This window comes from Scyliorhinus torazame, chromosome 8, assembly GCF_047496885.1.
Source record: "Scyliorhinus torazame isolate Kashiwa2021f chromosome 8, sScyTor2.1, whole genome shotgun sequence".
NCBI classification, from domain to species: domain Eukaryota; kingdom Metazoa; phylum Chordata; class Chondrichthyes; order Carcharhiniformes; family Scyliorhinidae; genus Scyliorhinus; species Scyliorhinus torazame.
The window spans coordinates 56042572-56068589 of NC_092714.1; the positions used below are offsets into that span (position 1 = coordinate 56042572).

General features: G+C 49.0%; 1 protein-coding gene across 1 annotated transcript in view; it reads right to left on the reverse strand.

Annotated features, from left to right (window-relative positions):
• Positions 1-4344: 4344 nt before the first annotated feature.
• LOC140428858 (ATPase MORC2A-like) overlaps positions 4345-26018 on the reverse strand; it is a 36754-nt gene continuing 15080 nt past the window's right edge. Inside the window, exons 6-9 of the mRNA XM_072515512.1 lie at positions 21340-21483; positions 18933-19087; positions 11984-12112; positions 4345-4526 (exon numbers count right to left, since the gene is read on the reverse strand). Coding sequence (XP_072371613.1) covers positions 4345-4526; positions 11984-12112; positions 18933-19087; positions 21340-21483 — 610 coding nt within the window. The remainder of the gene's footprint in view (positions 4527-11983; positions 12113-18932; positions 19088-21339; positions 21484-26018) is intronic.

The following is a 26018-nucleotide window of genomic DNA, read 5'->3' on the forward strand; positions in this document are numbered from 1 at the left end:
CCATCGCAACCGTGTTGGTTCGTCTGTGTAGCAGAGCACCCAACACAACATTAACTTCATTACTCAAGTAACTGCAGTAAAATTAAAAATGACTTGAGCACAACTACCTGGTTATCATTCAGCAGAATCACATGGGCCATACCCTAAACTCCCCAAACTCAGCCACAGACCAAACAAATGTGAAGTCATTCTATATCCCCAGCGTGAAAAGCTGGAAGTTAGTCAATTTCAGCACACCCTCCGGTTCCATGTTATGCAGTGATATTTGGAGAGGTCAGGGAAAAGCTCTCTCTTTTCTAAGCACGTGCAAATATAGATCAAAAGAAGGAGAACTAAAGAAAACCTGGATCTCTCAAAGTTAATTATAATGTATTATTATTACAACTTGATGTAAGATAGTAGTCTGTCAAACAAAAAGTCATTAATTCAGACAACAAACACATTTTAGTCATGATAACAAAATGCTAACATTGTTTGATTTGGGTAACATTAATAGGTATGTCATAAACATTTCACAGTCCTGCAACGGACTTTTAATAATGCTTTTAATAACGTGCCCCAACTTACCTATTCTGTCGTGGATTGTGGTTCATGGGACAGACCCAGATGTCAGACAATACTCTTTCATTTATGTCTAAATAAGATGGTAGATTTCTCCAACATAGACAGAAGTCTGACACAAATAAAACAAACAAAAATATTTACTTCCGTAGAATAATAGATTTTAAAAAATATAGCAAGTTCATATAACTATGAACAACTATTAATCATCTGAACATTATGGGCAGTGTAATTCGAAATCTCTCGTCTGCACTGGTATGTACAAACTCCTGGGGTTGATTTTTTAGGTCCTGGTGAGGGTGAGCACGAAGGTAGGTGGGTGGGAAATTTTGCACTGCCAGCTAGTGTGCTGGTTCTCTGGGATTTTCTGGGCCACTTTCCCAGAGGCAGAAGGGTTACCCACATGCAAGTGGGAAACAGTGTGGCTGCCTGAAGGTGGCTTCCTGGTGACCAACCTGGGGGTTAATACTTCAGGAAGGCTTTAAAATGTCCCTGCTTGCTTGGTTTCAGCTTCATGCAACCCTGTGGAAGGCCTCCATCTCCAAAATAGAGGCCTGGTTGTTCAGTCTATTTTTTATTGAAAACTTTAAAAAGTTGGAGACAGGGCAGATCATGACAGGCACTGTCTCTCTCAACTGTGAAAATAGCCTGTTGCTTCTTCAGAGCTGGAGGACCTGCTATGGGAAAATTGCAGCCAGGTGATTGCTCCCCACACTGTGTGAACCATGGACTACCATTTAGTCCTATTGTCAAGGACCTGAGGCCCACGGGATAAATCCTGTCCCAAAATTCATCAACCTTCTGCGTCCAGCGCCGCCGCAGTCAGGGGTAGGGGGGGGTCGTTCCGCTGGCTGGGGGGCTTCGGCGGTTGGGCAGTGAGGGGATGTACAGGGGGGCACTATCTGGCAGGCCGCGTCTGTGTACGGCCATGGACCCAGCAATTCTCCGGCCGTTTATGTCGGAAACGCCGGGTGTTTTACGTGGCGCAGCTGCTAGTCCCCCACCGGGCGGAGCATTGATGCGAGGGCACCACCGCCTTTTTCATCGTAAAACGAGACACTTCCTCCGGAGATCGCCTCAGAATCGGAGAATTCAGCCCCTTGTATCTGAATCCACATAGCATTAGCAATAGACAAATTAACCATACAAATAGATGCAAACGGTACAATATGTTTGTGAGTACGGAGACATGCGCAGTGCGACCAAGGTTAGGAATGGAATATCATGGGTATTTAGTATTTAGGAAGGACAGGCAAAAAAGGAAAAGGAGATGGAGTGCTGTTGTTCGGATTGGATGAAATCAGTGCAATAGTGAGAAATGATATTGGGCAGCATTTTCCGTTTGGGGGCCTATGGGCGGAATTCTCCATTGCCCGACGCCGATATCGTAATCGGCGTTTCGGTGGAGAATCGACTCCGACGCCCAATTCGCGCGCGGCCAGCGCAGATTTGACACTGGTCAGCCATGCTCCGCCCCCTTGGACATGGCGTAATTACGTTGCGCGTCGCTGCAACGGCGTTGCCGCGTCATTGGCCGGCCCTCTCGCGATGCTCTGCCCCCGATGGGCTGAGTTCCGACGGCATGGGATACATGAGGTCTCAGCGGTCAGGAACCCGGTGTGGCGGCTGCGGACTCTGTCCAGCGCTGCCACACTCTTCGGGGATCTGTGCCGCTGTCAGGCGGGCTTCCGCAAGGGCTAGGGGGACTGATGGGGTTGGCCAGGGCGTGGCCTGTGGGGTGGCGAATGGCGGGTCGGGCCCGCGCCATGTTGTACGTGTGGCCGCTGCAGGGATTTGCCTATTCCTCAGGCGTTTTCAGTGCGGGAGCTGCGAGTTGCACCCAACGCTGCTGCTAGCCCCTCACCGGCCCTGGAATTGATGAGGGGCCGCGCCAATCGTTAGGTCATAAAACGCCTACGAATTCTCCATTCGAGCCGGCACTTAGCCGCTGAAAAAGAGAATCGAGCCCCATGTTCTCCCTCTGCAGATGAACCGCCACTGATTTGCGCACAAGTGGGAAACCCAAATCCAGAAGTGATTCACAATCCCATGCCATGCAGTCCGATAGAGGCCCGGCGGCTCCCCCACCTCCCTCCCTCATTGTGGGTGGGGGTCTCTATAATGATGGGGAGGTCTCTGAAATGGGGACATCACTGAAATTGGAGTATTGGGGGTTATGTAACAAAGCTGAGTCGAATCTTCGGCAAGAGCACATTCCTCCCCGATGAGCTCAATGCAATCTATGCTTGTTTCGAGCAGGAAACCAACAAACTGTTGTCAACTGCCCAGGAGCCTCGGACACGCCCATACCTACCGTCACAGCCCCAGAAGTCAGATCAGCCTTCTTGAAAGTGAACCCTCGGAAAACAACAGGTCCTGAAGGAGTTCCTGGTCATACACTCAGATCCTGTGCGGACCAACTAGCGGTGTGTTCGTGGACATCTTCAACCTTTCCCTACTCTGTCCCGAGCTTCCCACCTGCTTCAAGAAGGCCATCATCCAGTGCCAAAGAAGAACCAGGCAACGTGCCTCAATGACTACCGTCCGGTTTCCTTGACATCTATAATTGTGAAGTCCTACGAGAGGTTGATCATGAGACACATCAATTCCATACTCCCAGAATGCCTTGATCCACTGCAATTCGTATACCGCCACAACTGGTCCACAGCAGATGCTATCTCCCTGGCCCTACACTCAATCCTGGAGCATCTCGACAACAAACATCAGACTCCGATTGACTACAGCTCTGCCTTCAGCACACTGGCTTGTAATGCAGAACAAGGCAGTAGCGTGGGTTCAATTCCCATACCGGCCTTCCCGAACAGGCGCTGGAATGTGGCGACAAGGGGCTTTTCACAGTAACTTCATTGTAGCCTACTTGTGACAATAAGCGATTATTATTATTATATTATTATTATAATCCCAACCAAGCTCATATCAAAACCTAGGACTTGGTTCCTCCCTCTGCAAATAGATCCTTGACTTCCTGATCCTTAGACCACAATCAGTAAGGATAAACAACAACACCTCCTCCACGATAGTATGCAATACCGGGGCCCTGTAAGGCTGCATACCTAACCCCCTACTATGCTCCTTATAATCTGGAGATGCCGGCGTTGGACTGGGTGGGTACAGGAAGATGTCTTACAACACCAGGGGACTGGAGTAATCACATAAGAGGTTATTGTGCAAAATTAAAGCACATGGGACTGGGGTAATATATCGGCATAGTTTGCGAATTGGTTGGTAAACATGAATCAGAGAGGAGGTGTAAACAGATCTTTTTCAGAGTGGTAGGCAGTGACTATTGGGGCCCACAGGTATTCACAATATACATCAATAATTTGGAAGAGGGAACCTCCAAACCCACTGTTTCCAAATTTGCTGACAACACAAAACTAGGTGAGACTGTAAGTGATGAGGAGGATGTAAAGAGATTTAAGGGTGTTTTAGACAAGTTAAGTGAGTGGTCAAATACATGGCAGATGCAGTATGATGTGGATAGTGTGAAGTTATCCACTTTGGAAGGAAAAAACAGAATGGCAGAGAATTATTTAAACGATCGTAGATTGGGTAAGTAACATTGATGTCCAAAGGGAACTGGGTGTCTAGTACACCAGTCATTGAAAGCTAGTATGGAGTTCAGCAAGCAGTTGGGAAGATAAATGGTATGTTTGGCTTCATGACATGGGGATTTGAGTGCAGGAGTAAGGTTATCTTGCTGCAACTGTATAGAGGCTTGGTGAGATCGCACCTGGAGTATTGAGTACAGTTTTGGTCTCCTCATCTCAGGAAGGATACAAGTGGCACAGATGAAGCGTAACGGAGGTTCACTAGATTAATCCCGGAGATGACGGGATTGTCTGAGAAAATTGGGCCTGTACTTTCGAGAATATCCAAGATTGAGAGGTGATCTCTTTGATTGTTTGCACCACCCCAGAAGGAAAGTCCGACAGTGGCTATTTCTGAAAAAAGAATAAGGGGGATCTCATGATAACCTATAAAATTCTAACAGGACTAGACAGGGTAGATGCAGGAAGGATGCCCCTGATGGTGGGGAAATCCAGAACCAGTGGTCACATTCGGAGCATACGGAGTAGACCATTTAGGACGGAGATGAGGAGAAATTTCTTCATCCAGGGAGTGGTGAGACTGGAATTCGCTACCACAGAAAGCAGCTGAGGCCCAAACATTGTGGGATGGATTCTCCATTTGGGAGACTATGGGCATGATTCTCCGCTATCAAGATACTCCATTGCACCGGCAGCTCAGGGATTTCCCGACGGCGTGGGGATGCACACAATGGGAAACCCCATGGCTGGCTGGCGAGACGGAGAATGCCAGGGGCGGGCTGCACCTGAAACCTGGTGCGGCGGGACGGAGAATCCCACCCTATGTTCTCCCGCCGGAGCTTAACTGTACTTGTTTTACAATCCCCTTGGGGTCACAAAGCGGAATGTCATTCAGTGTTCCACGGCATGCAAATTTAGGCATAGCGTGGAATACGAGGGATTCCCAGGGAATCCCACTATCAGGCCGCCATCTTGAGCACGCAGCCCAATAGCGAGGTCCCGTTGCCAGCCACCCATACCCCACATGCATATCAGGCAAGCCTCCCCGCCACCCCATCGCAAATCGGCCCCGACCTCTCAGCCCCCCACTGCACAGCAGCTCCCCACCCCCGGATGGCGTGGATGCACCCTCTACCCCCAGGTATGGGGTGACCTGACCCACACCCCGGCCCTCCCCCCCAGGACCCGTGTCTCACTAACTTGATAGTCGTGTCTCACTAACTTGATAGAGTTTTTCGAGGAGGTCACTAAGATGATTGATGCAGGTAGGGCAGTGGATGTTGTCTATATGGACTTCAGTAAGGCCTTTGACAAGGTCCCTCATGGTAAACTAGTACAAAAGGTGAAGTCACACGGGATCAGGGGTGAACTGGCAAGGTGGGTACAGAACTGGCTAGGCCATAGAAGGCAGAGGGTAGCAATGGAGGAATGCTTTTCTAATTGGAGGGCTGTGACCAGTGGTGTTCCACAGGGATCAGTGCTGGGACCTTTGCTCTTTGTAGTATATATAAATGATTTGGAGGAAAATGTAACTGGTCTGATTAGTAAGTTTGCAGACGACACAAAGGTTGGTGGAATTGCGGATAGCGATGAGGACTGTCTGAGGATACAGCAGGATTTAGATTGTCTGGAGACTTGGGCGGGGAGATGGCAGATGGAGTTTAATCCGGACAAATGTGAGGTAATGCATTTTGGAAGGGCTAATGCAGGTAGGGAATATACAGTGAATGGTAGAACCCTCAAGAGTATTGAAAGTCAAAGAGATCTAGGAGTACAGGTCCACAGGTCATTGAAAGGGGCAACACAGGTGGAGAAGGTAGTCAAGAAGGCATACGGCATGCTTGCCTTCATTGGCCGGGGCATTGAGTATAAGAATTGGCAAGTCATGTTGCAGCTGTATAGAACCTTAGTTAGGCCACACTTGGAGTATAGTGTTCAATTCTGGTCGCCACACTACCAGAAGGATGTGGAGGCTTTAGAGAGGGTGCAGAAGAGATTTACCAGAATGTTGCCTGGTCTGGAGGGCATAAGCTATGAGGAGCGATTGAATAAACTCGGTTTGTTCTCACTGGAACGAAGGAGGTTGAGGGGCGACCTGATAGAGGTATACAAAATTATGAGGGGCATAGACAGAGTGGATAGTCAGAGGCTTTTCCCCAGGGTAGAGGGGTCAATTACTAGGGGGCATAGGTTTAAGGTGAGAGGGGCAAGGTTTAGAGTAGATGTACGAGGCAAGTTTTTTGCGCAGAGGGTAGTGGGTGCCTGGAACTCACTACCGGAGGAGGTAGTGGAAGCAGGGACGATAGGGACATTTAAGGGGCATCTTGACAAATATATGAATAGGATGGGAATAGAAGGATACGGACCCAGGAAGTGTAGAAGATTGTAGTTTAGTCGGGCAGTATGGTCGGCACGGGCTTGGAGGGCCGAAGGGCCTGTTCCTGTGCTGTACATTTCTTTGTTCTTTGACCCCATAGGTCATTAAGTCCCATTTGCATCTACTTACACCCCCCTGCCGGCAAGTATCGTGGACCTCATTTATGTCGCCAGCGGCAATTTGGAGCATCGCATTCTGACACCAATCCTGATTTTTCCGACGCCCGATTCACCGTCCCATCGGAGAATGCATTCTGGGCGTCCCGGGATTCAGAATCCGCTCTGTATGTTTTCAAGAAGAAGTTAGATATAGCTCTTGGGGCGAAGGGGGTCAAGGGATATAGGAGGAGGGCAGGAACAGGCTATTGAATTGGATGATCAGACATGATCATAATGAATGGGGGAGCAGGCACAAAAGGCCTACTCCTGGTCCTATTCTCTGTTTCTAAGCCCATCCTGCAGCCATAATAGGCTGCGAGCAGGCTTAACAATGTGAGAGTGGGACTTTCACCCCTCACTGGTAGACAATCCCGCCAACAAAAGCGGCCAGCCAATCTGATTGGTTCCAGCAATCCCGGCAATGCCAGAGCTCAGAAGTGGGTGTTGCCAGAATTGCAAGGAGTCCCACGAGGAAGGCAGACAGGGCATCTGGACCTAAATAAGTTGGGTGTCTTGGATGGGGAGGGATCAGAGGGCATGGTGGGTGGTGAGGGGTGGGGATGCCAGGCACTTTGGAGAGTGGGTAACATCTTAAGGGGGGGGTCATCAGGCCAACTGTGTTATGGTGCGGATGGTGTATTATATGGGGTAATTGGCTTGTTAATAAGCTCAATTGCCTCTTAATTATTTATTTATATATAGCACGCCAGGCTGCCAATTTAGCACCCACCCACCTAGGGTGTTATGAGGGACAGCTTCATAGAATTTACAGAATTTACAGTGCAGAAGGGGGCCATTCGGCCCATCGAGTCTGCACCGGCTCTTGGAAAGAGCACCCTACCCAACGTCAACACCTACACCCCATCCCCATAACCCAGTAACCCCACCCAACACTAAGGGCAATTTTGGACACTAAGGGCAATTTAGGACACTAAGGGCAATTTATCATGGCCAATCCACCTACCCTGCACATCTTTGGACTGTGGGAGGAAACTGGAGCACCCGGAGGAAATCCACGCACACATGGGGAGGATGTGCAGACTCCGCACAGTGACCCAAGCCGGAATCGAACCTGGGACCCTGGAGCTGTGAAGCAATTGTGCTATCACAATGCTACCGTGCTGCAGGGGTGGGCAGCTAGGTAGGCTTGCACCCCTCATATTTTATGTTTTCCCCTCCCCTGACCAAAAATGCACTCGACAACTGTGCCATAAAATCCAACCCAATCTTTCAAGTTCTAACCAGTAATCCAAAAAATTCCAAATTCGCCTTAAGGGGTTCGTTACAGGGGTTTGCTCGGAGGTGGCAGCCGTTCATCGACTTCTTTAAGAAAAATTAGTCTGTCAGCAAGGGGGAGGGGAGGCATGGAACTGACAACTAAGGGGAGGAAAACCATTGAAGGGAGAACCATGAGATGGAGTAGTTACATGGACCATGAGAGTTAAGGTTGGTGCTGGGGGGGGGGGGGGAATGGCCATAGAGCCTTTTGTGTTTGTTGGATTTAAATGATAAATGCCTCAATGAAACAGTTTCTAAAAAAAATACAATGCTGAAGGCCAGAATGTGTCCCTTGTGCCTGACATGACCATGTTCTCTCCCAGACATCCAAGCCATTTCAGTTACACCAGTTTCCTGCCATAACCTTGCAAGAAATTTAGCTTTGCATTTATTTTTATTTTTTTATAAACATTTTATTGATGTCCTATTCATCCGTACGCTCGCAACAGGAGCTTGATACAACAACCTTACCCAGACAATAAAGCCCCGCCCAAATCCAAACCATCCTAGTACCTCCCACAGATATTCCCATTCTACCCGATCAAAAGCCTTCTCTGCGTTCATTGCGAAAACGTCCTCCACCTCCCTACCTTCCGGGGGCATCATGATCACATTTAACAACCTTCTGACGTTGGCCACCAACTGCCTTCCCTTAACAAACCCCGTCTGGTCCTCCCCAATAACGTCCGGAACACAATCCTCAATCCTAGAGGACAAGATCTTGGCCAGCAGTTTGGCGTCCACATTCAATAGGGATATCGACCTATAGGACCCACACAGATCAAGGTCCTTGTCCTGCTTCAGGATCAATGAGATTGTGGCCTGTGACATCGTCGGGGAAGCACCCCACGCTCCCTTGCCTCGTTGAATGTCCTCATCAACAGCGCCCCAATATCCCAGAGAACTTTTTATAGAGCGCCACTGGGTACCTGTCCGGCCCCGGGGTTTTACCCGACTGCATAGCCTTCAGACCCTCCGCTATCTCTTCCAACCCGATCAGGGCCCCCAGCCCTTCTATCAACCCCCCTTCCACTTTTGGGAAATTCAGCCCCCCCTAAGAAGTGCCTCATCTCCTCCGGCCCCGCTGGGGGTTCCGACACACACAGCCTACTGTAAACTCCTTGAACACCTTATTCACCCCTGCTGAGTCTCCAACCAGGTTCCCGTCCCCATTCTTTACTTTCCCTATCTCCCTGGCTGCCTCTCTCTTTCTAATGGAGAAGGCCAGCATTCTGCTGGCCTTCTCCCCATGCTCATAGATCGCCCCCCTCACCTGCTCTACCTCCCTCCCTGTAGTTAACAAGCCAAACTCCGCCTGTAGCCTCCGTCGTTCCCTTAAAGGCCCTGACGACCTGCAATATCTCCTTTAAATCAGTTGGTCAGTCTCTGTCCTGTCTACCTTCTCCCTGTGGGCCCGTATCAAGATCAGCTCCCCTCTAACCACCGCCTTCAATGCCTCCCAGACCACCGCTGCTGAAACTTCACCCGTGTCGTGGACCTCCAGGTAGTTCTGAATACATTTCCTCAGCCGCCCGCACATCTCTTTGTGAGCTAAAAGTCCCACGTCCAGCCTCCAGTGCGGGGCATGATCTGAGATTGTGATCGCCGAATACCCGTGTCCACCACCCCCCTCAGTAGAGCCCTGTTCAAAATAAAGAAATCAATCCGGGAGTACACTTTATGCACATGTGAGTAGAAGGAGAACTCCTTCACTCTCGGCTGCCCAAATCTCCATGGGTCCACCCCCTCTCCATCTGCTCCATGACCCCTTTAGCTCCTTTGCCATTGCTGGCACCCTGCCCGTCTTTGAGCTTGACCGGTCTAAGCCCGGGTCAAAAGCTGTGTTGAAGTCCCCTCCCATGACCAACTTATGCAAATCTAGGTCCGGGATCTTCCCCAGCATCCTCTTTATAAAGTCCACATCATCCCAATTTGGTGACTACACATTTACTAGTACCACCTGCACCCCCTCCAGTTTCCCACTGACTATAATGTTCCGGCCTCTCACATCCGTTACTATTCTTCCCGCCTCAAACACCATTCGCTTGTTAATCAGGATCGCGACCCCTCTAATCTTCGAGTCCAGCCCCGAGTGAAAACCTATCCGACCCATCCCTTCCTTAACCTGATCTGATCAGCTACTCTAAGGTGCGTCGCCTGTAGCATTACCACGGCCGCCTTCAGTTCCCTCAGATGCACGGACACACATGCTCTCTTAACCGGCCCATTTAGTCCTCTTACATTCCAGGTGATCAGCCTAGTTGGGGGGCTCATCACTCCCCCCTCCTTTGCCAATCAGCCATCACCTTTCTTGGGCCAGTCTCCAGCCCGCGCCCCACGCCTCCACCGGCCCGCCCCCAGGCAGCCTCCGCCCACGACCTGCTTTCTGTCCCTCAGCAACAGTCCCTCCCTCGTCAGCAGAACATCTTCCCCCATCCCCTAGTAACAGCACAATGTAAACCGACCCCTTGATAAGCATAGCTTATCTGCGCTTCTGTGAGCTAGCCCACCCAGCTAGCTTGGTGACCCCGGCCCATGGCGCCAGCCATTCTCCCACCTATTGTTCCCTCCCCACCCTCCGCCCGCTCATACACACATATTCAAACGAAAAACCAGTCCCAACACAATTGCCCTAGAAAAATAAACCGATAAACAAGGAAAAGATCAAACAGAAGATCCAGCATTTAACAAACACACCTCCATCCCCCATCAGTGCAAATGTAAACTTTAACTCACTCAGCTCTGCAACTAGCCCCAAATCAATACAGAAGGCATTACAAATAATGAAAAACAAGAAACCTTTTTAACGTGAACATTGCAGCAAAGTTCAAAGTCCTCAGTCCACCACCAGTCCTTTCCTTTTCACGAAGTCCATTGCTTTTTTGGGCGACTCAAAATAAAAATGTTGCTCCTCATACGTGACCCAGAGATGGGCTGGATACAGCAGTCCAAATTTCACCTTTTTCTTAAAAAGGGTCAACTTTATATGATTGAACACCACTCTTCTCCTCGCCACATATGCACTCAGGTCCTGATAGATCCGCAGGATACTGTTCTCCCATTTACAACTCCGTGTCTGCCTGGCCCACTGTAAAATACGCACCTTGTCCAACTACCTGTGGAATTTCACCACCATTGCCCTCGGGGGGCTTCCCCGCGAGCGCTCTGTGAGCCCTGTCCATCTCCAAGGGCCGGGCGAACGTCCCATCCCCCAGCAACTTCTCGAACATGCCCGCTATGTGTGCCCCATCGTCCGCTCCTCCGGACCCCTCTGGGAGACCGGCGCTTCTCAGGTTCTGCCGGCGGGATCTATTCTCTAGGTCCTCCACCTTCTCCAGGTGCCTGTTCTGCTGGTCGCTCAGCATCCCCATCTCCAACTCCACCGCAGTTTGATGTTCCTCCTGCACAGCCAGCGCCTTTATTACTTTCTAATCTGAGCTCCAGCTGCGCAATTGATTTTTTAATCGGGTCCAAGCATTCCTGCTTGGCGAAGCCCTCCTGGATAAGTTGCATCAGCTGCCCCGTTGACCGCTGGGTCATCGAGCCAGGACCCTGGTTGTCCGCCATGCTTTCCTCCGCTGCAGCTTCAGCCCAAACTTTCTCTGTTCATCTGTTTCTTCCTTTGCGAGCACTTCTAGTCTGCCTCTCCATGCACCGATGTGGGAATCCAGTACACAATTGCCTCGACCATCAATTTTCCAAATCAAGTCCGGTAAAAAAATCGGGGGGAAAGGTCCAAAGGTCCGACCCGAGCGGGAGCCACTAAATGTGCGACCTACTCCTTCATAGCCGCCACCGGAAGTCCTTGCTTTTATTTTTAAACACATAGTTAAAATTGAATGGTGTTTTGAAGATTTCTTTCATGAGCTTTAACTTGAAAATATATTTTTTTTCCCAATTAAGAGGCAATTTAACGTGGTCAATCCACCTGCACATCTTTTGGGTTGTGAGGTTGAGACCCACACAGACACGGGGAGAATGTGCAAACTCCACACGGACTATTGTGCATTTTCAATTAGTTATTAAGTGGTACTTGCCGCACTGTACTATAACGTGAATCTCACTGGCCCGTCTCCTCCTAAACTGGAGTGCATTTGAAGGTGGCAAATTCCAGTTTGCTGATGTGTACCCAAACTCATTCCAGAATTTCACCACTCCCATTTGGGCTGAAAACACAAACATGTCAGAATTACAATACCATTCTGAACTAAAATAATTATAAATAAATAAGTAAAACCAGGCTGTAATTAAACAACAAACCATGCCAATTTACACAGCAAATTTTTGCTAATATAGGGGACGATGCTCTGGCCACATTCTCCTGGAATTCCAGGAAGGGCCCGAAATGGGATTTGTACCGGGCAGCGAACATTTCTGATGGTCCTGGCCCGCTCCAGCTGGCATAATCTGGTTCATGTCCTCGCTGGGGTGAACCAGATTAGCATATTTAAATCCACATATAAATATGCTGACTCTGTTTTAAGCTGGGTACTCCTGGCCCCTGATGACCACGCTGGGAGGCTTGGGAGGCCATTGTAGCAACCAGGTAGTTGGGGACATGGCAGGGCAGTGCCCCCTGACATTGCCTCCTGGCACTGCCAAAGGGTGGGGCCTGAAGGGAGGCATTTACTTACCCCATGACGGGGTGTCTCTCACCACCACCCCCCTCCTCCTCCTCACCAAACGGCAGGCCCCAAAGATACACCCATATCCCGCCATTTGAGCAGATTAATTTTTAAAAATTGGGCTGCCCACTCCTGCCAAACACTTTATGGCATGGGTAGCATCTTATCCGAGTCTATAGACTTGGCAACAAGCCTAATTGGCCCTAGATTATATGTTTAAATATGGTGGGTGCGCTACCAATTATGTCTTCTTGCTCTGGATTCCCCATCAAAAGATACAGTGGGCTGGATTCTCCGATCCTGTTCCGCGATCGGCCGGAGAATCCCCGTTTACGCCGGAATCGGGAGCGACGCCGTTTTGGGCTACTCTGCCCCCTTGGGGAGTACACCACATGGACGGCGTGGGGCGCGTGTGCTCACACCGTTCGGGGACCTCGCGTGGCAGCTGCGGACTGAGTCCGCTGGCAGGGAGGGCTTCGCGGGGGCTGGGGGGCGGTCCTGGAGTGACAAGACTGGTTACAGGGTGACAGTTGTTGGCAGGCTGGGTCCGTGCGTGGCCGCCCCATGTTGCACGGCGTGGCTGCCGCAGGCCACCGCCATGCCCGGCGGCCATGGATCCGGCCATTCTACGGCCGTATCCGCAGGTAAAGCCGGGGGCTTTACGCTGCGCAGTTGCTAGCGCCCCCCCCCACACAGAGAATCAGTGAGGGTGCAGTGTTGACTTTCTCGTCGTAAGACCAGACGATCCTGCAGACAATGTGGTGAACCACTGTAAAGGGGATGGAAGGCAGGACCTGCCGGTTCGCCGGTAGCTCCTGTCGGCTGGCTCCGCCCAGGGAGAACTGTATAAATATGTATGACCTCCAGTGCCCTGCCATTTCGCCAGCTACAGCAGGAGGCTTCGCATCTGACTGTAATAAAGCCACAGTTGTACCCGACTTTAGTCTTTGTGCAATTGATCGTGCATCAAATTATTACAGTCAGATTTTCCACAGAATGGATATCCGAATTAAGCCCGATCGCCTGCAGCTGGATCCACACTCGCCCGACGCCAGGAAAGACTTTACTCACTGGCTAGCATGTTTTGAGGCTTACATCAACGCGACGGACCCCGCGCCAATGGAGGCTCAGAAGATAAACGTCCTGTACTCCAGACGGAGCTCCAGTGTGTTCCCGTTGATCCAAGACGCCACGAATTATACAAAAGCAATGGAACTCCTTAAGAAACACTACGCGCAGAAGGCGAACACGCTCTTCGCCAGGCATGTACTCGCTACCCGCTCGCAACTACCTGGTGAGTCCATCGAAGATTTCTGGCGGGCCATAATTTCACTCGTCCAGGACTGTGACTGTCAGGCCGTTAAGGCCGCCGTACACGCGAATCTCCTCATGCGCGATGCTTTCGTGATGAGGATTGCGTCGGACCGCATCCGAGAACGATTAGTGGAAGGGGCCACGCTCGAACTGGCGGAGACGAAAACCTTGGCACTCTCCATGACGGTCGCATCCCGTAACGCGCAATCGTACCCGCAATCGTACCCCTCCCGCCGCGCTGCCCACCCTTCTACTCCTTCCTATCCCTCCTGGACCCCTCCGACAACCTCCTCAGCCGGGGCCCTGCCTTCCCAATACGCTTGCGCCGCATGCCAATCTGCGCACCCCGGCGATCCCCGCTCCTGTATTTCCAGTGCAACCTCCAGAGCCTCACCCTCAAATTCGGCGGACCCTTATCCTCCCTTACCGTTTGCGGCCTAGCGACCCTCAAGGTCGATCCCCCTCCCTTTTTGCCAATCTAACTGCGGATTGCAAGCCCGTTGCCACTAGGAGCAGACGGCACAGCACCCAGGACAAGACCTTCATCAGGTCCGAAGTCCAGCGGCTGCTTAAGGAGGGTATTATCGAGGCCAGCAACAGCCCCTGGAGAGCCCAAGTTGTAGTGGATAAAACTGGGGAGAAATACAGGATGGTCATGGACTACAGCCAGACCATCAATTGGTACACGCAGCTCGACGCGTACCCCCTCCCACGCATATCTGATATGGTCAATCAGATTGCGTAGTACCGGGTCTTCTCAACAATAGACCTGAAATCCGCCTACCACCAGCTCCTCATCCAGAAGTCGGACCGGCCATACACGGCCTTCGAGGCGGACGGTCACCTCTACCACTTCCTTAGGGTCCCTTTCGGCGTCACAAACAGGGTCTCGGTCTTCCAAAGAGAGATGGACCGAATGGTCGACCAGTACGGTTTGCGGGCCACCTTTCCGCACTTGGATAATGTCACCATCTGCGGCCATGACCAGCAGGACCACGATGCCAACCTTGATAAATTCCTCCGCACTGCCACTCTTCTCAACCTGACCTATAACAAAGAGAAGGGTGTGTTCAGCACGACCCGGTTAGCCATTCTCGGCTATATAGTCCAAAACGGACTTCTCGGCCCAACCCCGACCGCATGCGCCCCCTCAAGGAACTTTCCCTCCACCACTGCCCCAAGGCCCTCAAACGCCACCTGGGGTTCTTTTCCTACTACACCCAGTGGATCCCAAACTATGCAGACAAGGCCCGCCCACTCATTCAGTCCACCCAAATCCCCCTCGCGGCCGAGGCACAACACGCTTTCGCCCGCATCAGAGCAGACATCGCCAAGGCCGGGATGCGCGCAGTGGACGAGTCACTGCCTTTCCAAGTAGAAAGCGACGCTTCAGACGTCGCCCTTGCCGCCACTCTAAACCAGGCAGGCAGACCTGTGGCATTCTTTTCCCGCACCCTTCATGCCTCTGAAATTTGACAAACTCATCCGTCGAAAAGGAGGCCCAAGCTATCGTTGAAGCTGTGCGGCATTGGAGGCATTACCTGGCCGGTAAGAGATTCACTCTCCTTACGGACCAACGGTCGGTAGCCTCCATGTTCAATACACACAGCGGGACAAGATCAAAAATGATAAAATCTTGCGGTGGAGAATCGAGCTCCCCACCTATAACTACGAGATTTTGTATCGCCCCGGTCAACTCAACGAGCCCCAAGGTACATGAGCCAGCGCACAAGTGGACCAACTCCGGGCCCTACACGACAGCCTTTGTCACCCGGGGGTCACTCGATTCTACCATCTGGTCAAAGCTCGCAATCTGCCCAACTCCGTCGAAAGTAAGGACAGTCACCAGGGACTGCCAGGTTTGTGCGGAGTGCAAGCTGCACTTCTACCGGCCAGACCGTGCGTGCCTGGTGAAGGCTTCCCGCCCCTTTGAACGCCTCAGCGTGGATTGCAAAGGGCCCCTCCCTCCACCAACCGTACCACGTACATTCTCAGTGTGGTCGATGAGTACTCCAGATTCCCCTTCGCCATCCCATGTCCCGATATGACGTCTGCCACCGTCATCAAGGCCCTCAGCACCTTCTTCGCTGTTCGGTTTCCCCGCCTACATCCACAGTGACAGGGGATCCTCATTCGTGAGCGATGAGCTGCATCAGTTCCTGCTCAGCAGGGGTATAGCCTCCAGCAGGACGACCAGCTACAACCCCCGGGGAAACGGGAAAGTAGAACGGGAGAATGGGATGGTTTGGAGGGCCTTCCAGCTGGCCCTACGGTCCAGGAACCTCCCAGCCTCTCGCTGGCAGGAGGTCCTCCCTGACGCTCTACACTCCATCCGGTCACTGTTGTGCACCGCCATTAATAACACACTCCATAAACGTGTTTTTACCTTCCCCAGGAAGTCCACATCTGGGGTGTCGCACCCGACTTGGCTCGCAGCCCCAGGACCGGTCCTTCTCCGTAGGCACGTCCGACTCCACAAGGCGGACCCCTTGGTGGACAGGGTTCACCTGCTCCACGCCAACCCTCAATATGCCTACGTTGAGTTTCCTGACAGCTAAGATACTGTCTCACTCAGGGACCTGGCACCGTCAGGTTCCACCCCAACACACACCCCCCCACCACGCCGCCAATATTGACCCCACCAGACCCAACCCCCCTCCCCTTTTCCGCACAAGAGGACGAAGAGGACTTCGGCATGCTCCCGGATTTCCCCGATGACTGGCCAGCATCAGCACCGCCACCACCGCCATCGGTGCCACCTCCACCACCGCCAGCACCGACTTTGCAGCCACCGTTACGCCACTCCCAACGAAGCGCTAAAGCATCGGACCGGCTGAACCTTTGACGGACTCCGGACCGTCAACATGGACTTTTCTTTTCCTACCACTGTACATAATTGCACTAATTGTATATAGTTTCACATCACCCCCGCCGGACTCATTTTTAACAGGGGGTGAATGTGGTGAACCACTGTATTAGGGGATGCAAGGTAGGACCTGCCCTACAGGTTCGCCGGTAGCTCCTGCCGGCTGGCTCCGCCCACAGAGAACTGTATAAATATGCATGACCTCCAGTGCCCTGCCATTTCGCCAGCTGCAGCAGGAGGCCACGCATCTGACTGTAATAAAGCCACAGTTGTACCCAACTTTAGTCTTTGTACAATTGATCGTGCATCACATAGCCACTGGTTCGGAGAATCCAGCCCATAGCTTCTGTCAAATCAATTTCAAAAACCTCTATTACATGACCCTTCAAACCTTAAAACTTAAGTGAATACAAACCAGGTTTATGAAACTTGTTCTCATGACTTATCATTCTAGTGAACCTGAGCTGGATCTCACTAAACACTGAAGTCTGTGCCTGAAACTGAATGATGGGATCTGATCAATGCTCTGCACATTTGAATTACCAGAATGTGCATAAATGGCAAGTATTTAAAGCACTTATGAAAGAGATTAAGAATTCGGTGTCTTGCATTTCCTGGGTGGCAAGGAATACAAGGCACTATTGAATAGTCCTAGCATAGTGACTTAAAGATATTTCTACGTTCTGAACTTTGTAAAGATGAGGAACCTTTCCATAGTTACAAAGATGGCTGTGAAGTCCTGGATCCAGCAGTCCCCCCCCACCCTTACTTGTCTAAGCATGGCACCTACCATTTGCGCAAAATGTGGTGTGGGGGTGGGGTGGGGGGGGGGGGGGCGGGTGGCGCTAGGCATTGGGTTCCAAATTGCACATGTGATTTACTTAAGTCAGCTGCCCATATAAAACAAAAGCTGCTTCCAGTCATGACATCAAGTATGCGTGGCAAATACGATATATGCAAACCTGGTAGATGTGGATGCAAACTTTGCAAAATTGTTTGTATAGATGGGGTACACTTTTGGAAAGGTATGGTGCCCTTTTGGATATGGCCCTGGGAGATCTTTAGAAGAGGGAGGTAATCTTTGGGCGAGGAAATATATCCTTTGGGATTGTTAAAAATAGGCATGAGTATGTCGAAAAGGTGTCTCGAAACGTCAAGTTGTCAAGGCATTTAAAACTCCTCTCCTTTAAAGATTTAAGAAAAACTATCTGCAGTTTAAAAAAATCAGTGTTTACTGTTTCATTTGATCTGTTTCCATAAGACTGAGGGTTATCATTACTGGATTAATGCTGAATGGCTGATTTCGCAATCTTCTGTTATCACAGTGGGGTGCCACTCAAATTACAGTTTGATTGACATTTCCAAGTGGTTATAGACTCTTTAAATGAGACCATGAATTTCAGTGCTTGGTTTTATAAAGGATTGAAGGACGATAGTGATATTTTAAATTCAATGCGAGTAAATATTTAATAACTTTATTTTATCTCATCTCAGCATTGCTCCTGCGATCTGCCCATGGTGGATACTAGGTGAGTTGGCATGGCAGTTTTAAGAACAAGAGTGGTCGCTGGGGTAGAATACATTGGAGCTAAGCTGACCTAAGGGCTATAAAAGGGCCATGAGGAATTAGTAAATGGGCAACGGTTGACATAGAAGGTATGAGGGACCATGAAGGGTGGATCGCGGATAGGTTAACAGGAGGGTGGTGGGTAGGTGCATGAGGCAAATGGGTGAGGTATGGGAAGGCTAAAGGAATGGTGAGGGGTGAGGGCAGAAGATTATTTACATTTCATTGTTTTTTTTTTTAAACCTCTACACAGAGCTGGTGCACTGAAGCAGATCTTCCACCCAGCCTGTCTCTGCACCCGTTCTGGGGTCACCCACCATGACTCCACCATCCCAGTGAACTGAAAATCGGACCTTCTGGGGCACCTCATCCCAAGGAGGATTGTGGAGCAGGAAATTATCCCAGCTCCCCGCTCCTGACCCGACAGCTAAAATTCAGGCCTAAACATATTACTCACTTGCTTCCCTCCTTCCAATATGTGTTTTGGGCAGAAAAACAACTTTAAGATTTGGTTTGCATGAGGAGTAATTAGTTACGTTTTATGGTTCACTTCCTTGTCCACATTTATTTGAGCTGGGTACTTTATAACTGACAATAAATCACAGTGTTCTTACCAATGCCAAGATCCTTCCAATACTGAAGCAGGAACTGACCCATAACTCGAAGCAAACTGTGGTATTCCTTGGCATCTGCAAAATCTTGTTTATTATGCGTAGGCTCCATCATTATACTGGGTACATCAACAATACCCACAACACCACTACAAGACCTAAGAAAATAAATACAAAGTAAATAACAAGCAGAATGTATCTTTTATCTCGATGTGAGATAAGCGATACTGCAAAATTGAAAAAATTTAAAGTGCCTGGCCAACTTAGTCATTTGCATAGTACTTCAAGAACCAATTTTATGAAAAGTCTGAAGCATCGCTGGAGGGGACACTGGAAGCAAAACACCTACCGGAGGTTGCACGGTGTGTCACCAGCCATTTCCACCACCCACAGAGTGCCATGTTAAGAAAGGCACTTACATGGGCATCTCCTGGCTGTGTCAGAAGCAGCTAACGTGGTGCGATCACAACATAGCTCAGTACAGCTAACATGACAGCCAATTTCCAATTTCCTCTGTGGCAAGTATATCTTTCCTTAGGTAAGGAGATCAAAGCTGCACACAATACTCCAGGTGAGGTCTCACTAAATCTCTGCATAATTGCGGTACAGCATATTTACTCCTGTATTCATGTCTTCTTGAAATAAGGCCAACATACACTTTGCCTTTTTTAAAAAATAATTTTATTCAAAAAGGATTTTCATTATAACTACCAACAATACAGCAAACCCCAATACAATACAGACTACACCCATCCAACCCCCGGTCAACCCCATCCCCCCTGAGCCACCCATAAAGAAAGCAAAACCTTAACAAAAATACAACCTCCCTGCCCCCAGCAGTTCCAGTAACCAGTTCCCTGAAAAAAGAGATAAAAGGCTGACATCACGAGTAGGACCCTTCCACCGATCGCCTCATGGTATACTTAATCTTCTCAAGGTGCAAACACTCTATCAAGTCCCCCATCCAGGCTGAGGCCCGAGGCAGCACTGGGGACTCTTCCCTCTTTCCCCCCCACCCCGCCAAGCAGAACTCGCCTCCGAGCTATTAGTGAGGTGAAGGCTAGGACATCTGCCTTTGCCCTCATCTGCAGCATCAGCATGTCTGAAACTCCAGGAATGGCCACCAACGGGCACAGTTCCAGCTGAACACCCAAAGTCCTCAACATCATGTCCAAAAAAGGAGACCCAGGAACTAACAAGCTAGGGGCAAGACCAAACATGTGCGTGTGATTCACCGGCCCCTCGAGTACCGTTCACACTTTCCCTCCACCCCCAAGAACTCATTCATATGCGCCCTGGTCAGGTGCTCCTTGTGCACCACCTTGAACTGGATCAGGCTTAACCTAGCTCATGAGCAGGTGAAGTCGACCCTGCGAAGAGCCTCACTCCACACCCTCCCCCCTTAAAAAACAAACCCAGTTCACGCTCCCATTTCCCCTTTACTTCTTCCAATGAAGCCTGCTCCGTCAACAACACCTACCCATAAATATTGAAAATCTTACCCTCCCATAACTCGGCCAAAGACAGGACTCTGTTGAAGAGGGAGGGTGACGGTGCCAGGGGAAATGAAGGAAGCTCCTTACGTAGAAAGTCACGAACCTGAAAGTACCCGAATTCCCTCTTGGAAGCTGGAACATCACTAAAACTGTCTGAACTGGTGAACCTACCTTCAGAAACATGTCCCTAAACCTCTCCAAGTCCTCACTCTCCCATGCCCTGAACTATGAATCCAAGCCAGGAGGCACAACAATTTGCCTCCATTTCTTGTTGTACCTGCATGTTAACTTTTAGTGACTTCTGAATAAGGTCACCCAGGTCTCTTTGAAGTTTGACACTTCCCAGTCTATAACCATATAATAAATACTTTCTATGCATGATACAGCGACCCTGTTGCGCACGGCGTAAATATCAAAGTAGAAAATTGGTGCTTCTGAGATATCAGATGCAAAATTCAGAATTATTTCTAGAATGCTTAATTGGAAAGTAATGCCCTGTAACATTAACTTAACTATATTCAAGCATTGCAAATTTCAAATATTTAATTTGAGTTATAAATGTCACCATGCTGAGGGGGGAGCACAGTGTTGATGGCACACATCAGTGCAAGGGCAGCCAGCAGTACAGGAGATGCTCGGCCTATTTTGACAATGAGGTAAATGAGATGGCAGCACCAAATTTGTCTGCTGCCGACTTCCGTCTCAACAGGCGCACGGGCAGGTTGCCAATAATAACTACCAACCCAAACAGGTGTGGACCAATTTATAGCCCCAAGTGTTCAGTATTTTCCCCACAGTTTGTGTGCCTTTTCAGTTATAATGAACAATTACCATTAGCATCACTTTTGTTCCACTTGTCAATTTTTAAAGTTTTTGTTAAAATGGAGAGTTTTGTGCAGAACAATGCAACACACCTTAACATACGGTTCAGCTGTACTCCAATTCTCTTATACATTTTGATTAGGCGGCTGTTGTTATAAATAAACATTCCATCCAAGTTTCTTTTCTCAATGTTCACGCCAAAAGTAAAAGTCAGTTTATGTGGGTCTTTCAGTGCTCTATAAATACAATGCCAGATGACAGCTTATATATTAAATACAGATTTTTAATGCGCCATTGCACAATGTAGCAAATTACCAGTGCAATGAGATTTTTGCATTCTCTTTATACAACTTAAATGATAAGTGACATTAAATTATATCAAAGTAGAAAACTGGTGCTTCAAAGATATCAGATGCAAAATTCTGAATTATTTCTAGAAATGCCTAATTGGAAAGTAATGCACTGTAACATTAACTTAACCATATTTCAAGCATTGCAAGTTTGAAATATTATAATGCGAGTTATTAATATGGTCACATAGTACACTTACATTTCAATATGCTGAGGGGGGAGCAGTGTGATGATGGTGGTGAAGCAGGTAAGCTGGAACCAGGAGGCAAGTTGAAAGGCATTTACCTCCTGGATCCAGGAGGGCATGCCTCCTTTTAGCCACCAGGTTTCCTGAGCTTGTAGCCATCTGATATGGCCATGTCCCGATTACAAAATGGACAGCCGCAAAGAATGCAGGGAAAATTGGACAATTCTAAGAAACCAGCAGGTGCAAACTCTGTCTGTTGATTAGAACCTGAAACGCTCAGACAGCACAGAAACTACCAAATGATTTACATACTAATGAGTCATCTCCGGGGACAAAAGGGAAACATTTAGATACACAATGTTAGGACAGACTCCCCGGTGAAGAAGCTAAGACAAAGCAGACTGACAGTCACCAGGACACGGCCAGCGATCAGGGAACCACCCCTCTATTGGAGGAAGATCGATACCGATGATTGGCAAAGACCCAATTAGTTGAGGCCAAGTTCAAGGCCCGCCCAAAAGAGCGCGAACCCCTTTGCAGTATAAGAGGTATCACCCAAGGGAGAATCTGCCTCCTTTGGCTTTAGCTCTCACCGAAGAGAGAGACCAGCCTAGCAGCTGCACCAGACCAAGTAAGTCCCAAGTCAACGCACGCTACGAGATAGACGCTCCTACTTGCTACCCTGTAAACAGCTCAACCCAGCAGCCAAATTAAGAACCAACCAAAAGTTAGCAACAAGGTCCAGAAAACTCACTGTGCAGGATTAAGTATAAGACATCAATCTACAGAGGCTGGAAGAAAGTGATGTCAGATGAAAGTCTTGATTGACAGGGGAAAATTAGTTCAGCATGGATTTGGTGAGGAGGTTCGATTGAAAAATGTGGTGTAAATAAAGGAAGAAAGGTGAACGTGTGGAAATAAGGGTAGAAAACATGGCATAAGAAAGGAGAAAGAAGCATAAGTTTAGGATCAAGGTGGCAATTAATGAGTGCATGCAGAGACAACAGAAGTTATCACTTTCATGAAACAGAAAAGAACTTAAGTCTGTCACAAGAACTTGCATTTTTGTTTGACCTAAAAGGGAAACACATTTTTCGTTGGGTGAATAAAAAAACGTTCGGAATCCCTGTAAAGACCAGCAAAAGGTATTGCAAAAGATCACTGAAACTGTTCACTCCTGAACCTATTACCCTTATAAGTCACCGACGGTGAATTGAACCAGTGGATGTGCAAAGTCCTGCAAAGAAATGTTCAGAAAATGAATAAAGTAATATGTACTCATGCAATTAAAATGTGAACAAAATAAACAATGACTCAACCAAACATCCGTACCTATGAAGTTCTGCAATACCCATTTGCTGTCACCAGAGAGTGATAGAATGCTACTAAAGCACCAGCTTGTGAGAGACTTATCAGAATTTAATGTTGAGGAAAAACTTAACATGAGAAGACCTGAATATTTTGACAAATAACTACTAAGACTTTTATCAGTAACTAGAAATAAACACTCCTTCTTCATTATTTTATTATACATACACAATTATCACGATATATACCTCAGAAACCGCGTTAGGGAACTGGAGCTGGAGGAACTTCGGATCATTCGGGAGGCAGAGGTGGTCATAGATAGAAGCTTCAGGGATGTAGTTACTCCGAGGAATAAAGATAGATGGGTGACGGTGAGAGGGACTGGGAGGAAGCAGTCAGTGCAGGGATCCGCTGAGGTCGTTCCCCTTAGTAACAAGTATACCGCTTTGGATACTGTTGGGGGGGGGGGGGGGGGGGGGGGGGGGGGAGGGAGGACTTACCAGGGGTAAGCCATGGGGTCCAGGTCTCTGGCACAGAGTCTGTCCCTGTTGCTCAGAAGGGAAGGGGGGAGAGGAGTAGAGCATGAGTCATTGGAGACTCCATAGTTAGGGGGATAGATTGGAGATTCTGTGGGAACGAGAGACTCGCGGTTGGAGTGTTGCCTCTCAGGTGCCAGGGTCCATGATGTCTCGGATCGTGTTTTCGGGATCTTTAAGGGGGAGGGGGAGCAGCCCCAAGTCGTGGTCCACATAGGTACCAACGACATAGGTAGGAAAAGGGATAGGGATGTTAGGCAGGAATTCAGGGAGCTAGGGTGGAAACTTAGATCTAGGACAGAGTTATTATCTTTGGGTTGTTACCCGTGCCACGTGATAGCGAGACGAGGAATAGGGAGAGAGAGGAGTTGAACACGTGGCTACAGGGATGGTGCAGGAGGGAGGGTTTCAGATTTCTGGATAATTGGGGCTCATTCTGGGGTCGGTGGGACCTCTACAAATGGGATGGTCTACACCTGGACCAGAGGGGTACCAATATCCTGGGGGGGGGGGGAAATTTGCTAATGCTCTTCGGGAGGGTTTAAACTAGTTCAGCCGGGGCTTGGGAACCTGAATTGTAGCTTCAGTATACAGGAGGTTGAGAGTAGTGAGGTCATGAGTAAGGTTTCAAAGTTGCAGGAGCGTACCAGCAGGCAGCAAGGTGGTTTAAAGTGTGTCTTCTTCAATGCCAGGAGCATCCGGAATAAGGTGGGTGAACTTGCGGCATGGGTTGGTACCTGGGACTTCGATGTTGTGGCCATTTCGGAGACATGGATAGAGCAGGGACAGGTATGGTTGTTGCAGGTGCCGGGGTTTAGATATTTCAGTAAGCTCAGGGAAGGTGGTAAAAGCGGGGGAGGGGTGGCATTGTTAGTCAAGGACAATATTACAGTGGCAGAAAGGACGTTTGATGAGGACTCGTCTGCTGAGGTAGTATGGGCTGAGGTTAGAAACAAGAAAGGAGAGGTCACCCTGTTAGGGGTTTTCTATAGGCCTCCGAAACATTCCAGTGATGTAGAGAAAGGATTGCAAAGATTATTCTGGCTAGGAGCGAAAGCAACAGGGTAGTTGTTATGGGGGACCTTAACTTTCCAAATATTGACTGGAAGCGCTATAGCTCGAGTACTTTAGATGGGTCCGTTTTTGTCCAATGTGTGCAGGAGGGTTTCCTGGCACAGTATGTAGATAGGCCAACGAGAGGCGAGGCCGTATTGGATTTGGTACTGGGTAATGAACTAGGACAGGTGTTAGATTTGGAGGTAGGTGAGCACTTTGGTGACAGTGACCACAATTCGATTACGTTTACTTTAGTGATGGAAAGGGATAGGTATATACCGCAGGGCAAGAGTTATATCTGGGGGAAAGGCAATTATGATGCGATGAGGCAAGACTTAGGATGTATCGGATGTACAGGAAAACTGCAGGGGATGGGCACAATGGAAATGTGGAGCTTGTTCAAGGAACAGCTACACGTGTCCTTGGTAAGTATGTACCTGTCAGGCAGGGAGGAAGTGGTCGAGCAAGGGAACCGTGGTTTACTTGTCAAGAGGAAGAAGGAGGCTTATGTAAAGATGAGACATGAAGGTTCAGTTAGGGTGCTCAAGAGTTACAAGTTAGCTAGGAAGGACCTAAAGAGAGAAGACCTGTTTTTGGCAGGTAGGATCAAGGATAACCCTAAAGCTTTCTATAGATATGTCAGGAATAAACAAATGACTAGGGTAAGAGTAGGGCCAGTCAAGGAAAGTAGTGGGAAGTTGTGCTTGGAGTCCAAGGAGATAGCAGAGGTGCTAAATGAATATTTTTCGTCAGTGACACTAATAAAGATTATTTTTTTTAAAACTTTCCCTTATTGATATTTTACCTGCCTTGTTTCTTCCCCCTCATCTATATCACTTTGTAACTCAGATTGTAACTCCGAGGAGATAGGAGAAGTGCCAAATGAATATTTATCGTCAGTATTCACACAGGAAAAAGACAATGTTGTCGAGGAGAATACTGAGATTCAGGCTACCAGACTAGTCGGGCTTGAGGTTCATAAGGAGGAGGTGTTAGCAATTCTGGAAAGTGTGAAAATAGATAAATCCCCTGGGCCGGATGGGATTTATCCTAGGATTCTCTGGGAAGCTAGGGAGGAGATTGCTGAGCCTTTGGCTTTGATCTTTAAGTCACCTTTGTCTACAGGAATAGTGCCAGAAGACTGGAGGATAGCAAATGTTGTCCCCTTGTTCAAGAAGGGGAGTAGAGACAACCCACGTAACTATAGACCAGTGAGCCTTACTTCTGCTGTGGGCAAAATCTTGGAAAGGTTTATAAGATATAGGGTGTATAATCATCTGGAAAGGAATAATTTGATTAGAGATAGTCAACACGGTTTTGTGAAGGGTAGGTC